This window comes from Neoarthrinium moseri (assembly GCF_022829205.1).
Source record: "Neoarthrinium moseri strain CBS 164.80 chromosome Unknown scaffold19_Wmoseri_CBS_16480, whole genome shotgun sequence".
NCBI lineage: Eukaryota > Fungi > Ascomycota > Sordariomycetes > Amphisphaeriales > Apiosporaceae > Neoarthrinium > Neoarthrinium moseri.
Window position 1 is genome coordinate 228,289 of NW_026055133.1, and position 17,015 is coordinate 245,303.

Here is a 17,015-nt window from a genome sequence, read left to right on the forward strand (position 1 = left end):
GGATGGGATGGACGGGAAACCTGGGTAGGGTGTACAGTGTGGTGTGTGTGTAGGTAGGTAGGTAGGTAGGTAGGTAGGTAGGTAGGTAGGTAGGTAGGTAGGTAGGTAGTGTGTAGCGTGTCGTGCAAGGTATGGAGGTATGGAGTGCAGTGTGGTGGTGCGGCTTGGGTCTGGTAGAAGCTGGTGCTGGACCGGAGCCAGTTGCTTGCTGGTCTGGTAGTCTGTGTTCCGTCTCTGTCTGTCTGTCTTTCTGTCTTGTCTGGTCTGGTCTCGGGTGGCTTTGTTGACACGACCAACCCCGACTTGCAAAAGTGCGAGCGACGGGATTGGATTGGAAGGCGGCGCCGGGGGAAAAGTGGTCGAGGTTGACGGGCCCTTTTCGACGGGATGGCAGTGCCAGCCAGACAAGAACAGGACGACCCCAACCCGAAGCAAGACGCAACAGCGACCCGGACAGCAGCAGCGCAGGCCAGGGTTCGATTGCGGTGCGGCGGCAGCAGCAGCTGGGGACAGCGGACCAGCAGACCAGACACACCGGCCACTATGCTTCTATTCTTACTGTGACGAAGGGGGGGGCCAAGCCGCAGCGTGAGAGAAGGAGATGGGGGCACTGGGGCGCTTGGGCACCTGGATAGGCTAGGGGGGAAGATGGGAAGAGGTACCTTGGCCGGCTTGGGGGAGTCGTGGATGGGGGATCAACGTGCTCAAGTGGTGGTGTCTCACCTCGGGAGAAGGACGACAAGACGGGACCCTCTGATGTTCGGAAGCTGGTGTCTGTCCTCCTGTTGTCTCTTTCTCTGTCTCTTTATCCCCTCGGCGAAGTCTGATTGCCCTGGCGCAAACAACTCGGGGTCGGCGAGCTCTCCTGTCGTCTTCCAGCAACCGTGTCGTTAGGAGGTGGTGTCAGAGCTCCTTGCGCCAGCGGATCAGGAAAGGCACGGTGCGTGAGTGGATGGTGTGTGTGGGAAGTGGAGAGAGGCGGACGAGGTGAGGTGAGGTCGAAATCCAAAAGTGAGGGTTCACGCCTTCCCATGCGCAGACCAGCCGGCGCCTTGCCCAAAACGACCGGCTAGCGAGGAATGGGGGGACTGGTCTGGTTGACCCCGTACGTGACCAGGCCGGGGTGCGGATCTGACTGATCGTGTGCGCAGAGGAAACAGCTGGAGCAGCCAAACACCCAACGGCGTAACAGAGCAGGTGTAGACTCGAGGTCCACGGGCGTGTCCACGGGCGTGTCCACGGATGGCCTCCAGCGTGCAGCACCTCTACAGTTGTCCAGTTGCGGGCGACAGATGGGGTGGTGCTGGATCCATGCTACTGGCCCGTCTCGATGGGAAAAAAGCTTGGCCTGTGGTTGGAGGGCTGCGGCACGTCTCAGTGGACACTGCAGCTGTGCCCTCCAATTCCGCAGGGCCCATGTCGCCCGGGGTAGCTGGAGGTAACTAAGGTAGCGGGTGCGAGAAAGCTTGCCGGCGACACTGTGTCGGGAAAGCACCACTCCTGGCATTGTAGGCTGGTGAATAGACTCGTGAGCTGACGAAACTGATGATATCACGGTGTATACCAAGATGCTACTGCCATGCTCGGCTCCCTCCGCCGGCTGGGCATTGAGCCCCGTATGGACTGGCTAGTATTCCATGTTTCTTACGCCTTGCCCGACCAGACGCCCGGTCACGACGAGACCAAGCCCACACTGAAATACATCAACACCTGCCCCACCCGTGCTGTGGTAACATCTGGTCACGTCGATCAGTTGAGCATCTACAGTATTCTCCCTGTTGCATGCACGACTATGCGAGTCGTCTGTTACCAGCATCTGCAGAGCACGTCCGTCTTCCCAAACTCTCGTCCCCGTGCACGGTATCAAGATATTGCCGACTGTGTGCTCCGCGCCCAGGGCAGTGCTCTCATGTTTCGGTCAACATGAGGCACCGGGTCGCCCAGGCCAGCGGGCGGAGCCTTTCCTGCAGAAGTCATCCCTTGGCATTTGATAACTTACTTTGGGCCTTGCATCTTCCAGCAACACGGCAGATTCCTCTCCGTACACAAGGTCACAGGAACGGGAGGAAAGGACGCTCTGGGTGAGTTGGGGGTCTGCTGTTCGGCCTCCAACCTGGAAGACCTGCTGCTGCCGCCGCCGCCGCCCCCTCGAAACGTTTGTTAAAGATTCCCCCAGAACATCAGCCGCTTGTGTCCCCGAAACCTCCATTGGGGGCCCTTGGCCCTTACAGAAAGTGTCAAACGGGGCAGCAGAGATGTATGCATGTTTCTGATTTGCGTATGTGTAGCTGAGAGGACACTAGTCACATCGCCCGAGGCATTGAATGTCATTTGATTGACCCAAGCTTTGGTTCCTGGACCCAGATTTACGCCTCCACTGTAGCTCCAAGGCTAGGAACGCAGCAGGAAACGTCAACGACTTTGGCGCCAGGGACAGGTTGACGATATGGTACTACTTCGTTCTACCGATAGAGAAAACAAACAATTGCGTCAAGCCAGCGCACCCCTATCACACGCATCATTCAATTCGGATCTCTCGGCCTGCTCAACCATAGTCACCTACATACCAACTTATGTAGCTGCTCTTCCCAATCCTCGGGAGATGTGCTAGGGTCGCACAGTATGTGACACATTGTACGGCCGGCCAGGAGACCGTGTCGAGCACACAAAGTTGGATGGGTGGAATGGCATTTCTAGAGTCCAATCTCATCCATTGCTGGTGCGCCTCCAAACGGCATGTCATCCAGTCATCCAGTTACGAAAGCAGACCAACCACATGTTGCTGCGAGATTGTTGGCCGTCTATAGCGTGCTGGCCAAGCTGGGCTCTGTATTCATCAGTTGTCTCCATCCAACCTGACCCTGATTTTCGGGGCACCCTCTAGACGGCCTAGGGTGACTGGATCCCGCATCCCTGCTCTCTTTGATTGAAACTGTGGTTGTCGGAGTCTGCAATCGAGCGTGCTCATACCACGTCACATGCGGAACTGTCAGCAGACGGCTGTGCCATGGTTCTTTTTTTTTTTTTTTTAGATCTGCCACTTCTTTCTAGTCTGTGGCCTCGAAAGTCTCGAGCCTGAGCCATGTGCGAGCAGTTCTGTGCTCTGCAGCTTGGATGCTTGTCAAAAAAGGAGAGATCCCTGTCGGATCTGCAAAACCCTAGCCCCTCCATCCCACTCCCCGCAAACGACGTGTACACCCACTGACATTTTGGCATCACGAACGTTGAGGTAGAGGAGGTGTCCTTTAGCTCTTGCCTTCGAGCTGCAGTCTTAGTGACTGAACGGGTGTTGATAATGCGAGATGTGACTTCGAAACCCGCCATTCCCTTTCAGATATATTCTAAATGCTTGGTAGCCCTCTGGGCAAGACTAGGCGAGGCTATAATTACACGAACCAGCCAGTATTGGGGCATAGAAATCGACGCAAGCAGCGAGGCCTAGATATTTGTCACTCGAGGCGATGGAGTCCGGTCGCAAGTGGCCCTGGTCGAAAAGCTCGCTATTGAGCGTGCCTGAGATTGTCTTCGTGAATAGTCACCGTGGCTAGATCCTCTGCTAGCCAATATTTCGCCCGAGCCTCCTTTTCATGAGTAATAATAGCCTTTGGCAGGCACCGCGTATTTTAGGGCATACGTATACGCATCGGCAGCAGGGTATATTGGCGCCAGCACATCCGTCAACTCGATGGTGGCTGTCCATGCAGAAGATCGGCGGCGGCTGTCAGCAAACCCCGGACTTGTCCAAATGGGACTTCCCGTCCATCGCCGATCAGCGTTCATCAACTGTCGGAGGGTGTGGATTATATGCCGACTTGGAGCGCCGACGGCGACCCCCAGTTTGTGATATGCTTTTCCAACATCTATTGCCGTCCACAAACTGTTCGAGTTTCAGGCAATCTGGTCTTATTGAATTCGACCTGTTGTCCCTTTTGTCAGTCCGATCCAACGGGCACTCAATCAAACAATATGCCGTACTGCTGAATGCCGGTATAATCGACGTATAGTGCTTCAGGACGAGTATCAACCAATGGTTAGGCCGGAAAGAAGCCATATACAGATCTAATGATTTGAAACCCCGTTGTCTGAATAAGGATCACCGGCGGGATCACCGGTGTCGGTAGGAAAAATTAGGCATCTTCATATTGGGTGATTGATGTTTGTAATGGATAACTGATGTCTCTTTGGAAGCACATTGCTATCACCAAGACTACATCATTCAATCTCTAATAAGTGCTTTGGGAATGCTAAAAGGAAGAGTTATATCGGACTCATGCGTTACCAGAAACCCACCATACGCCTAGACACCAGCTCACGCTACTACAACACAAACCGTCCCCTTTCAACCCCAGATCAGGCTCCTCGCTTTCCACCAGCCATGTACAGCCAGCCAAGCCAGCGGGTGAAGCAGCACCGGCGTTTCTGGCTTGAGGTGCTCCATTATAAAGTCAGGTATGATGCTGTGGATATCGTCGCTGAACATCCACAGCTGTGTGACATTGTCCGTGAGCCGCTGGTACTTCTCCATGCGAACCCACATGTCCTCCTCGAAGTCCGCGACGGCCTTATCCAGCAGCTGCTCCCGGCCGCTGGGTTGCGCGCCACCGCGCGATGCTGCCCCGACGACGGCCCGCGCCAGCTTCCTCGCATCGTCGAAGGCGAGGTTGACCCCCTCGCCGGCGAACGGCGTCATCAGGTGCGCCGCGTCGCCGATGACGGTCACGCCGGGCCGGTGCGCCCAGCGCCAGCCCACGGGGAGCATGTACAGGTTCTTGGGATCGCACTTGCCCCAGGCGCGCTCGACGGCGGCGCGGAGCCGCGGGTCCCAGCCGTCCATCTCGCGCAGGATGCCGGCCCGCGACGCCTCGAGGTCCCGCGGGTCGTACCCGACGCTGTCGCCGTGCGACGGGTCCATCCAGTTCTCCGGGCGCTGCGCCGACCAGCCGACGTGGAGCGACCCGCTGCCCAGCTGCTGGACCGAGAGCCTTTGGTGCCGGTTGCTGCTGAACAGGTTGCCGCCGCGGACCAGCTTGTGGAGCTCCGGCGCGGTGGTGGCTGCGTCCGGGATCTCGAGGAGCGTGTATCCAACACCCGTATGCTGTGGTCTGATGTCTGTCAAGTAGTTCCGGACTTTGCTCCATGCGCCCTCAGCTCCTACGATCAGTGAGAAGCCCGTAGCTGTGCTGCCGTCGGCGAAGACCAATGTTTTACTGTTTTCCTCGTCTGGAGAACCCTCAATACGCAAGAGGCGGCGGCCCCATTTGATGGTCCCCTCTGGCAGAGACTCTGTAAGAAGTTTTCGCAGGTCTGACCTGTCAATCTCGGGGCGTTCCATGTTGCTGCCCTTGCTAGGCCCAAAGGTAAGCAGGGTCTTGAAGTTCTTGTCGGTCAAGTTGTAGTAGTCGCCATCGTAGCGAGCATGCTTGGTGAACTCGTCGAAGAGCCGGGCTTCCCTGATGGCGGCCAGCCCGGTCTTGACGTGCAAATCTAGTGTGCCTCCCTGGGCTCGGTAGTCAGGTGAGATGTCGCTTTCGTAGATGGTCACCGGGACATTGGACAGTGTCAATAACCTGGCGAGCATGCAGCCTGCTGGACCGGCCCCTATGATAGCAATTGTGGGAGACGTCATGACTCCAGGTAATCAAATGCTCAGAAGTTAAAGACTGTGCATATGTCATGGAGTAAATGGCACCACGGTGGAGGTCGAGATGCGGCTGAGGCCAGGCAGCAAGTCAGATGCAGCCAGTAGATTCTTAAGCTATCCACTGGAACAGATTATTTCCTCAGTAGGGACTATTCGGATTTGTACTATTTTTCTTTCATGCTGGCGGCGAAAAGCCTTCATATAGAAACTCCGGCTACACAGTCAACGTCAGTTGTATAACTACACCCGTAGCCTGATTAGGAAAGGTAGCACTAGCGGGCCGGCATGTTGAGGCTGGCGATATTCTCCGGTCACTTCGGACTCGGATCCGGGTAGTACGGGTAAGCTGCGCCTAGCAGCCAGCTGCCTGTTGTTCAGTCCCGGTATCACCGCAATTAGTTGTGTGAACGACATAGCCAGCCATGTCTACCAGCAACCTTACACACGTGGCCACTGCTGGGTTGCCAGGTCGAAAGTCTACAAGATACCTTCTATGAAGAGACCGTCCATTGAGGGACGGCAATCCTATTCTCATGAAGCCGGACTTTGCGTCTCGGATTACGATCGAGATCCGTAGTGTGTGGCTTCAACAGCAACAATAACGTCAAGCGCCACATTCAGCGAATGGAGAATGCCAACCGAAAGTCTTTCATGCCAGGTTTTCAGACTATGAGAGGAAGATTGATGTGCAGAAGTATTGGTTTGCCATTGAATTCAGCCATAGCAGTTTTGGTGTGTCAGATGGTGGGACATTTAGGCCATTGCTGACAACGCCCATCGTCAGAGCTAGATGAGCAGCATAAGACAGCGCAAAGCACGGTCGACGACGACACGGGCCTCGTGAAGATGAGATCGACCGGAAGCTCTGCTTATAGCACCTCAGCGTGTATACACCATTCACCAGATCCGTTAGCATACTATGTGTAAGCAGCCAGGCCAGAATAGATGCTGTGTAGATATATGTATATATATATATATTCACAGGCGACACGACATGATGCAGTCAGAGCAGGGTTGGCGCTTTCCACGCAGCAGCAGATGAGGTAAGACCAACCCGAACGAACGGCTCGCGATGGCTACATGATACGAGGAAGGCGTTTTAGTGACCTCAGTCTGAGAGCGGGCACAAAAAGTAAGCAATGCGCCTAAAGTTGAGCGTGGCACCCATGGCGGCAGGGCAGGTGGGCAGCAGGGGTCAGCACAAAGCCAGCCCAGCGAAACAGACGGCCGCTTGGAAGCATTGGATACACAGCAGCTCGAAACATTGTTTGAGAGCACTGTTGAATGCGACTCTCTAAGTTAAAGCTGGAGGAATGCACGTGCTTTCCCGGCCGTTTGGGGTTAAGCGGAGGAGAGACAGACATGCCCACCAGGCCCACGATTCTGTTTTTGGCCTTGAGCAAGCGTGCATGCACCCCTGGAACGTGGAACTCGGACCCCCTACCGACCCTCGACCCTGTCCGGGTGGGAGTGGCTGCATGGCTTGAGGTTCCAAGTGTTCCCAGTGGAGACAGACGGAGAGAGAGAGCAAAGAGGAGAGCCCTGGAGCGTGCAGAGAAGAGCAAACCAGAGCAAAGAGGGCCGTTCGTCCACGGTCCACGTTCACACCCTCTGGAACCTGGATGTAAGCCACGCATTAAAGCCGAATACTGCTTGGTATCTGGGGCGGCGACCTGTTTTTTTTTCTATGTCGCGGCGGCAGAACTGGACGGCAACCGAACAGGACAGGACAGGACAGGACAGGACAGGAACAGGACCCGAGGACTGGTCCGACTGAACTGACCCGCTAATCCTTCTCTACACGAACTAGCCTCACCTTACGTCCACTAGCAGCTGCTGGAACCTCGACCTCAACCCCATAACTTACCATCCGTACCTATCCGCAATCCCTCGAGCCACCCGAGCCACCAGTGAACCCGACTGCTGCCCTGGGTCTTCATCGTCCCGAGCGCCCTCTCCCTTTGATTCCCGCCGTCCATCCCCTCGTCGACACGCTGCGGCCAGCTGCAATATCTCCAGGCGAAGCGAACACTCGGTGCGCGTATATATGACGGGCTGGGGTTGGGCCGCACCAAGGCATTGACACGACTCGCACGCTACAGCGACACGACCAAGGACCTTAGCATCATTTCGCGAGAGGTGAAACTGTAGCGCCCGCAGTCACAGGAGCAGGACGGAAAGGAGAAACGCGTCGAATCAACCGGCGACGATGCAGGCCCCGAATCCATCCCAGCGCTCGATACAACGGCGGTCTCCCGCAGCAGAACCCCCGGGGCCGCCTCCACCGTCCGGTGTGCCCCAACGACCAATGTCTCCAGCAAACGTCCAGCCCAGATCGTCCACGGCCTCGAGCAGGTCCGCGGGCTCTAGGCGGAATGTAAGTGCTTCCTGCTCATTTCCTGGCCTCCTCGCGCCTCATCCACGCTCCCCATCGTCTGTACAAACACCAAAGAACCCCCTCCCAAACCCCGAGGCCCCGTCACTCGTTCATCGCGCTCGCCCTCACCATCCCAACGTCTCTGGCAGACCAAGATGCGTGCAGACGTCGAGAAACTGGTCGCTCGTGCGCACCACCGTGAGAAGTCCTTGTCGCTAAAAGTAAATTTCGACCAGCAATCCAATGGCTCCGGCTCCAACATGCCGCTGTCGCAGATCGAGAAGAGCGTCACCCACCTGCTCGTTGCAACGAAACAGCTCCTCGAAACCCTCACACAATGGTCCCGAGGCCAGGCCACCGACACCCAGGTGTCCGATGTCTACGTGAGGCTGGGCTACGAGTTCAACATGGCCTGCCGGGCATTCACTGCTATCAACGTGGATACCTCAGACCTAGGGAACGTGCCCGAGTCTCTGAGGCATATTCTCGAGGCTACTCTGAGCCAGGAGGCTAGTTCTGAGAGCCTAGACAAGTACCTGCCGAGGATACGTGATATCATCATCAATCTTCTCCACGGTCTGAAGCGGAAGCAGCAGAAACTACGGCAGAAGCAAGGCCGCGAGAAAGAGGGCGGCGGCTCGCCCGAGGGTTCTAGCATCGCGAGCCGCACCATGAGCAGCAGTACAGCCGGAAGCAACACCACTGGCCTCACGAACCTGCTGAACGAAGGCATCGACAATACCTTTAATGGCGCGCGGGAAAGCTCCGGCTCAAGCTCTGGGACCGGCGCCCCGTCCGGCGTGAACACCTCCCCGAGTCGCCGAGCCCAACACAGGGACCAAACCCAGGCCTCTCTGACATCGGACCAGTCGTCACTCTCGAGCAACACCATGCAGAACATACCTGTGCTGCCGCCATATCCAGGCGATGGATCCACCATGCCCACGGGGCCGACGAACGGAAGCATCGACATTGACGCTTTTCCACCGCCTCCACCGCCGCCAAAGTCGCAACAAAGTGCCCTGGCTGCCCTGCAGAGGGGAGGTGACCTGGAAAGAAGGGCCTCGAGGAGATACTCGGCGTACCAGATCTCCAAGCACCTTGGTGCCCCTACCAATGGCGTGCCTATGCTACCCTCCCAGAACACTCCGCTACCCAACCGGGGACGCGGCGAGGTGAGGGAATCAATGCGGGCGGTTCAGGTCCGAGAGGCTGCCAAGCACAACAGAAATACTTCTCAGCAGTCGAAGAGTGGGTTTGAGTCGTCGCCTGTTAGGGTACCTAGCAAAGTTTCCGAGGAAAGCTTGGCAACTAGCGAGCAACAAACACCTCGCCCCCAGTCCCCTCCCGCCACATCTCCAGAGGACAGATATAAACCCAGTGCGACTATATCTGGACCTCTCACAGATGCTTACCCTCTCATCGGTGGTCCAGACTCGCCCGAGAAGACCCGCCCGCCGCAGATCAGCTCCCCGGCCGACGCGAAGCCGCAACAACAACCCCCGAAGACGCCGCCGCCACCCGAGAAGCAGACTAATGGTTTTGTTGAACGTTCCCCGCCACTCGATAAAGAGCTCACTCTATTCCTCCAATACAAGTCCAAAGTCAAGAAGTTTGTCTTGCCTGAGGGGTACAGCGGTCTGACCATCGGCAAGTTGCAATTGGCTTTTATTGAGAAGTTTTCGTGGAACACTGCGCTGAACGGCTCTGACCTTCCGGAAATATACATCCAAGACCCAGTCTCTGGGGTTCGTCACGAGCTGGAGGATCTCTCCGACATCAAGGATCGCACTGTCTTGGCCCTCAACATTGAGCCTCTGGATGAGGTGAAACGCCACATTGATGACGGCCTCGGCTCTTTGAAGAAGGCTGTCGAGGAGGTGAGGCAGAATATCGGCGACCAGGGCGCTGCTCTGCAGAGAGTCTCTGACCGGCAATTGGAAACTGCAAAGGAGATGGCGCGCCTGGCATCTGCGCCACCAGCGGTTATTGAGACTTCTGGAGCCAAAGCCTCGACTTTGGGATCCGCCAAGCTCAGCCCTAGCCAGCTCAGGGAGCTGCAGAGTCTTAAACGTGATCTGGCTGTCATGCGCCAGACCTACTCGAACTTCCAGACTGAGATACAGAATTCCATGTCTTCACTACGGAGCAAGGCTGCCAATGTCAAGGTTGCCGCCGCAAAATCGTCTGTTGGCGGCGCGGACGGTGGTGCAGGTCCCGTTTACGTTACCAAGGGCCGGAAACAGCTCAACACGGATTCGGACCGCCTGGTCACAAAGGTTGATGACCTTCAGGATCTTGTGGAAGACCTCCGCAAAGATGTTGTGCACCGCGGCGTCCGCCCGCTACCACGTCAGCTAGAGGACGTTTCGAAGGACATCCAAACCCTCATGAAGGAACTTGGCAAGGTCCGTGAATATATGAAGCGTGAAAAGCCCATCTGGACCAAGATCTGGGAGAAGGAGCTGGAGGACGTATGCCAGGGCAGAGATGAACTCAAGGTCATGGAGGATCTGATGGTCGATCTGCAGGACGACCTTGAGAAGGCTTCCGAGACCTTTGCCCTCGTGGAGCAGGCTACCAAGGAGCAGATGAAAGACAACACCGCTCCGACGAACCGGCAATTCTCCAAAGGGCTTCATAATCTGGGCAACAGTGCAGACCCTTCTGCTGCCAAGGAAGGCGTCTTGGGCGAGGTCCGCGCACTGCAGCCCAATCACGAGGATCGACTAGAGGCCATCGAGCGTGCCGAGAAGTTGAGGCAAAAGGAGCTCGAGGGTCGGTCGGACAATCCACTTAAGAAGGAGCTGGCCAACTTTGTCGAGGAGGGCAAGCTCAAGAAGAGCGGTGGCTTCGAGGAGGTGGAGCGTGCTCGAAAGGCAAAGGACGACCGAATTCGCAAGGAGGTCTGGGAGCGGATGAACGGAATCGTGTCCGAAGATCCGATTGAAGGCGAGTTCGAGGAGGAAGACGAAATCATTGAGGAAGAGGAGGAGCCACCCGCCGAAGAGACACCGGCGGCGTGATAGACTACCACGGTTGGCTGGTGGACGATGGTATACCCACCAGTATTTGTGACAGCTGTGGCGCTGCTCTACTAACTTGGCTCTTTTTATTGATTTTTGACATCACCGGACGTTCAGGGGTTTAACCTGCCTTTAGCGATGAAATTGGCGCTCCTTGAGTGAAAGACATTTTCGATCTTTCGAATTCGCCCTGTCCTGGTCGAGGCCTGGTAGGAGGGTTCAATAGTTGGATGGATGGCATGTATATTTTCGAAGTGGTTGCGAAATACAATTATATTTTATGAAGTAAGAGGTTTGCACTGCCCAATGTGTCCACAATCGCGCTCACTTGGCGAGAGATATGAGTCGAGATGCTGAGTCCTTCCACATATGTGACTGGCTTTGTATTCCGTGCCCTAGTGAAATGGTAACTCTCCTGTCGTTGCAATACACCGCTGGCCTCTTCCATATTTCCCGCGGGGATGAAGCATAGTTATAAGTCCTTGCCTAATCAGGACATAATCCAGTCTAACACAACGTAGATGGCCCTTTCACTTGCATGATTAGGCAATTTGCTAACTGCATGAACCAGAAGACAGGGAGACGGGCGCAGCAGAATTAAACTACTTGTCATTTTCACTGAAACTGGGCATTCAATAAGGGCAAACCAGATTGGCCAAGGGGCGCCTTATTAGTGCCGTTCCCAGAGACGTGGCTTCGGGGATAGTTTGAGGTTATCGGACCAAGGCCTGCAAGGCCTAGAAGCCGCCTAGATCTGGGCTAAGCCGGATCAATGTACGCTAAGAAAACGTTACTTCTGATGTCATTGAGGAGGTCATGATCAGCCGCGGATGATTTGCTGATTCCCTCCACATCAGCATGCTATTGTCATGAATTAGGCAGTGCCCCATACGTGCCATGGTGATCGCTAAGTCAGCAGCTATCTCCGAATCTGCTCGCGAGCGGGAAACCTTCAAGTAAGACGGGCAACGCATTACCATACCCTCCCCCGCCCAACCCCTCCACCAGTGGATTGACACAACCCATCCGTGCTTGTAACTGACGTTGTCGTGCGGCGCAGATATGACGCTCTCATCATCTCAACTGCCGGGCTCAACGGACCCGACCCACCGAAGCCAATCCCGTCCTCGTTCCTGTCATCAACACCTGACCCGGGCCTCACGGCCTTTGCCCAGCTGGGGTTGTACAGATTGAACGCCGCCCGCGCCCTGATCTCGCTCTTCGACCGCAAATTTCAGCACATCGTTGCCGAGGCGCTCCGGCCCCTACCGCCAACGACCGACCCAGAGGCTCAACAAGACCGGAATTGGTTCAACGGGCTTGCCTTCGAGCGTGCGACCAGTGTCTGCGAACATGTTGTCACCGGCGCGGCCTCGGGTCAGTCTGTTCCCGGCACAGATCACGGTCTGGCTGCGGGGGACATACCAGTGTCAGTCATCGAGCATATCGACCAGGATGCACGATTCTGTCAGCTAGAAGATCCGGGCCGACAGTTCTATGCCGGAGTGCCGATTCGCTCGCCTACGGGAATCAACATTGGGGTCTACTGCGTGTTTGACGACAAGCCTCGGCCGGGAGGACTCAGCGCCGACGAGGTGCGGTTTATCCGCGAGATGTCCCGGGTGGTGATGGACTATCTAGAGAGCAAGCGGAGCCACGAATGGTATCGACGCGACCAGCGCATGCTACGTGGGCTTGGTAGTTTCGTGAAGGGGCAAGGCACACTGTGGAACTCCACCGAGGCTTTAGAGGATCCGGCATCATTCCAAGACTTACCTGGTATGGGCGAGGGCTTACTCAATGCACGATTGCAGCCACAGCCACAATCAGAGAAGGCAACTATTCAGCAGGAGCAGCGGCAGACGATGGCGGCCGATCTGAAGGCATCAGTGGCAGATCACCATGTCCCGTCAACTTGGAGCGGCCATGATCGTGGGGTTGCCGATGGGGGCCGAACATCGAAGGCGCAGCCCAGCTCCTCAGAAAACCCTGCGATGACGCCCGCACCAGACCCCCAAGGGACACCGGCCAAACCAGACTCGTTACAGGCCAGTATAAGCCGTGTCTTCTCCAAGGCAGCGAACGTGAGCCGGGAGTCCGTCGAAGTAGAAGGTGTTGTCTTCTTAGACGCTAGTGTGCGCTCCCCAGCTGGATTGGTCACGAACTCTTTGGAATTGCCGACCTTGTCCGAGGTGCGACATACCTCCTCTGGGGTGAGTAGTAGCGATGAGGGTTTTCAGGGCACAAGCCACGATTCTGGCGCAGCCGGCACTGGTATCTGCGATGTGTTGGGTTTTGCAACCTCTCACCGCTCCTCGATTGCCGGTGACGCGGCGCCAAAATCGTTTGCAGTTTGTAAAGAGCGGTTTCTGCTGCGGCTATTGCGGAAATATCCTCTGGGGCACGTCTGGAACTTTGAAGCCGACGGGACGGTGTCAGACAACTCGACAAGCTCAGAGACTGACATCCCCCCGGCCAACACTCCCGAGGCACTGCTTCCACAGCTGGCCCGCCGCCACACGGCGGAGCCACATGACCGCCCCAAACGACGGCTGACTACATCAGCGCGCATCGTAAAGATGTTCCCTGGAGCCAGGAGCGTCCTGCTTGTGCCGCTATGGGATGCACAGACCGGACGCATTTCCGCGGGAGGCTTCATGTGGACGTGCACACCAACACGAACATTTAGTGAAGAGAACGAGTTGGCCTATATGCGGGTGTTCGCACTTACTATTATGGCCGAGGCGGCACGACTGAAGATGCGAGTGGCGGACAAGGCCAAAACGGACCTCCTCGGATCTTTCAGTCACGAGTTGCGATCACCTCTACACGGGCTGGTTGGCGCAGTCGAGTTGTTGAGGCACACGACCTTAGATACGATGCAGGACGGAATATTACGGGCCATTGAAGCTTCAGGAAGGACATTACTGGATACTATCGAACACGTGAGTCCTCTAGCCGGCCTCATCCGTGCCGACCTCTTCTCCTTGATATCAGACGCTAATTTCACACGCCCGTCACACAGCTACTAGACTATGTCAAAATAACCTCCCAACAGTCGTCAAAATCCAGGCGGAGACATACTACTACCGCAGGTGTGCGGCAACGCTCCAGCCTGCCCACTTCAGACCTGTCCGCTTTACCGGAGTCCCCTGTCCGGCTCGATCTGCTCGTAGAAGAGGTTGTCGAGAGCGTGCTGGCAGGTTCTAGCTACCTGACCAAGTCGGAGACGCCTCCATCGATGCTGACCTCCACGCAAACTGCGAATTCACCAAAACACACGCACTTTGTCACCACTGACCCGACACGAGTCCGGTTTTCCGGCTCAACCGGTCTTGTCCAAACGTATCTTGACGTCGACCCTTCTGCAAAATGGACCTTCTGCATGCATCCGGGTGCCTTTCGACGAATCATCATGAATTTGTTTGGCAACTCCCTCAAGTTCACCCGCTCTGGTTTCATTCGAGTCTCCTTACGGCAGGAGACCAAGCCAAAGCGGGCTGGTGTACCTAGTGCGACTCATGTCGTGCTTACTGTCTCAGACTCGGGTAAGGGCATAAGCGAGGAATATCTTCGCAACCACCTCTTCACACCGTTCTCCCAAGAAGACCAATTCGCGTCAGGGACGGGTCTGGGGCTTAGTCTCGTACGGCATATGACGGTCACGCAAGGTGGCATGATTGATGTCTCGAGCAAAGTCGGGCAGGGGTCGACTGTGACCGTGACTCTACCGCTCTCGCAAGTAGTGCAGGAGACGATAGATGAAGAGGGGCCAACCTTCTTGCAAAGCCTTGATACACTAGCGGGGCGGCGGGTGCGGCTTTACGGTTTTGATAGTAAAACAAGGGCCCCCGAAGATTTCTCTGCCATTGACAGCAAGAAAAGCTCTCAATATCAGCTAATGGAAGCGATATGTAGAGAAAATCTGCATCTGAATGTCGTCGCGGAGGACAGCGCCGAGTCAGAGCCGCCAGACTTTGTCGTATGCGCTGCTGGTGATGGCCTCACTTGTGCAGATGTTGAGGCTTTGAACCATGTGTCCTCGTGCCCCTACATATTTGTGTGCCAAGAGTTGGCCTCGACGCACAGGCTAACTGACGTTGAATATGGCGTATTACCCACAGTTTACGAGGTCTGCTCGCAACCGTACGTATCTCGCCTTATGAATACACCTGAGTTGGTTTCCTAACATCATGGCAGCATTGGCCTGAAGAAACTCGCAACGGCGTTTCTGGCTTGCCAGCGAAGATGGCACGGCCTTGCGAGGTCGGATTCTGTGTCGACACCAGGGGTAACGGGTTCGAACGGACGAGCAGATGTACAGCGTCTTTCTCAACTACCTAGACCACAGCTCGAAGCTCGGGATCTAACCATACAGCTTGCACAAAACAGGAAGCATTCCATTGCTAAGGAATCTGGCCCTCATGTATTTGCGGATTTTAGAGACACCACTTCTCCACCCCAACCGCTATTAGCGAGAGAGTCTATTGACGCGATTCAAGCAAAATCAATCGCCACAGATATGACTGATATACCCCCGGAGCCACGAAGGCCGATCTTGATCGTGGATGACAACAACATCAATCTTAAGGTATGCGAGCTCATTGTGGACCTCTACCATATCGTTCGAAAAAGAGATGCTGACCATTACTTCCAGATCATGGCTGCCTTCTTAACCAAGCTCAAGTATACATATACGATGGCGGTCAACGGCCTCGAAGCCTTGGACATTTACACCAAGGCCCCGGCTGAGTACAGTTGCGTACTGACGGACATATCGATGCCGATCATGGATGGCTTGGAGTCAACGCGCCGCATCCGTGAATTCGAGCGCTCGGGGGGCCACAAGCCAGTTGTGGTCATTGCTCTTACGGGGCTGAGCGGGCCGGAAGTCCGCGAGAATGCGGTGGCGAGCGGTGTAGATCTATTCCTCACCCGACCGCTGGCACTGAAAGGCTTGGAGAAGGCACTCATTGCAACAGGGCTCCTGTAAAAGTTTTGGCGCGTTGTTCTTTTCCTTCATTCGTACGACATGGGTGTGTCTACTCTGTGGTATATTACGAGTCTCACGAAAGCATATGAGGAGTTGTAATGGGCATGGCATGCATATACGGCTATATAGTAAATGACGTCATTTAGGGTAGATGTTATAGAAAGTAACATTTTGTCAAAAGTGTGTTGAAACCTGTATAACCCGATGCACAAGTCGGCGTAGAAAACAGCTGGCACAAAGCAAAGCGTGCATCTCCACAGACTCCATTCTAGCCAGTACGCAGAATCCTCCTACCTGTGTATAGGGCTCAGGTTATACTATGTAGAGTTCATATGCTAGCGCTGTGTAACACGGTCCTGTGGTGCAGGCCACGAAGGTCTGCCGCCCTTCCGTGAGGCATCGGCTTTTCGCAAGTATAAATAACTAATCATGGCAATGCGGTACTTCTCCCGGATTGTACAAGCAATGGCTCCAAGAAGACAAGCCGGAGGAGGGCGAGCGGGATAAACGCCCAATCTCATGCAAACTAACGAGGTCCATCGCACGAGTATGGCAACCAGAGACCAGAATTCTCAAGACATCATTAATGGACGTTTCAAGTAATATTAAGATCGTGTACTAGTGGTGCAGATCTCTACCTATATATCTGGTCGTCCCGTCCCCTCAATTCAAACTTAGCCTCCGCGGCACCTGGCGCAAATTATGGTCGCCAAAGCGTTGGCTAGGGTCTGGTGAACAGCAACCATCTGTGTCAGCACAGACAGAACGCGTCACTACTTTGTTAGATTGAGCATAAGCTGGGTGTCATTACGTGGTCTTTCAGTGTTGCATGGAGACTGCTACGTGTTGTGCGTAGATGTCGAAGTGAGCATGTACCGTTCCTTCTCTGACCTCCATTGTAGCCGACACTTCACGCTCAATAATACTCCTGGCCGGCGCGGCTGGCGCGGATGGCAGCTCGATAATAAGTTGGGCGCT

General features: G+C 55.4%; 5 protein-coding genes across 5 annotated transcripts; 3 read left to right on the forward strand and 2 right to left on the reverse strand.

Annotated features, from left to right (window-relative positions):
- Positions 1-1,069: 1,069 nt before the first annotated feature.
- On the reverse strand, positions 1,070-1,507 carry JN550_005877 (uncharacterized protein; the record flags this gene model as incomplete). Its single annotated transcript, XM_049317553.1, has 1 exon — positions 1,070-1,507. One exon carries the CDS (start codon positions 1,505-1,507, stop codon positions 1,070-1,072), a length of 438 nt encoding a protein of 145 aa, XP_049172120.1.
- Positions 1,508-1,579: 72 nt separating this feature from the next.
- Positions 1,580-1,927, forward strand: JN550_005878 (uncharacterized protein; the record flags this gene model as incomplete). Its single annotated transcript, XM_049317554.1, has 1 exon — positions 1,580-1,927. One exon carries the CDS (start codon positions 1,580-1,582, stop codon positions 1,925-1,927), a length of 348 nt encoding a protein of 115 aa, XP_049172121.1.
- Positions 1,928-4,339: 2,412 nt separating this feature from the next.
- On the reverse strand, positions 4,340-5,626 carry JN550_005879 (uncharacterized protein; the record flags this gene model as incomplete). The annotated part of the gene is made up of 1 exon (XM_049317555.1): positions 4,340-5,626. One exon carries the CDS (start codon positions 5,624-5,626, stop codon positions 4,340-4,342), a length of 1,287 nt encoding a protein of 428 aa, XP_049172122.1.
- Positions 5,627-8,173: 2,547 nt separating this feature from the next.
- On the forward strand, positions 8,174-11,044 carry JN550_005880 (uncharacterized protein; the record flags this gene model as incomplete). Its single annotated transcript, XM_049317556.1, has 1 exon — positions 8,174-11,044. The coding sequence occupies one exon, from the start codon at positions 8,174-8,176 to the stop codon at positions 11,042-11,044; it is 2,871 nt and encodes a 956-aa protein (XP_049172123.1).
- An 897-nt stretch (positions 11,045-11,941) lies between these two features.
- JN550_005881 (uncharacterized protein) lies at positions 11,942-16,037 on the forward strand (the record flags this gene model as incomplete). The annotated part of the gene is made up of 5 exons (XM_049317557.1): positions 11,942-12,000; positions 12,105-13,989; positions 14,070-15,190; positions 15,245-15,635; positions 15,702-16,037. The coding sequence occupies 5 exons, from the start codon at positions 11,942-11,944 to the stop codon at positions 16,035-16,037; spliced, it is 3,792 nt and encodes a 1,263-aa protein (XP_049172124.1).
- Between the last annotated feature and the right edge of the window lie 978 nt (positions 16,038-17,015).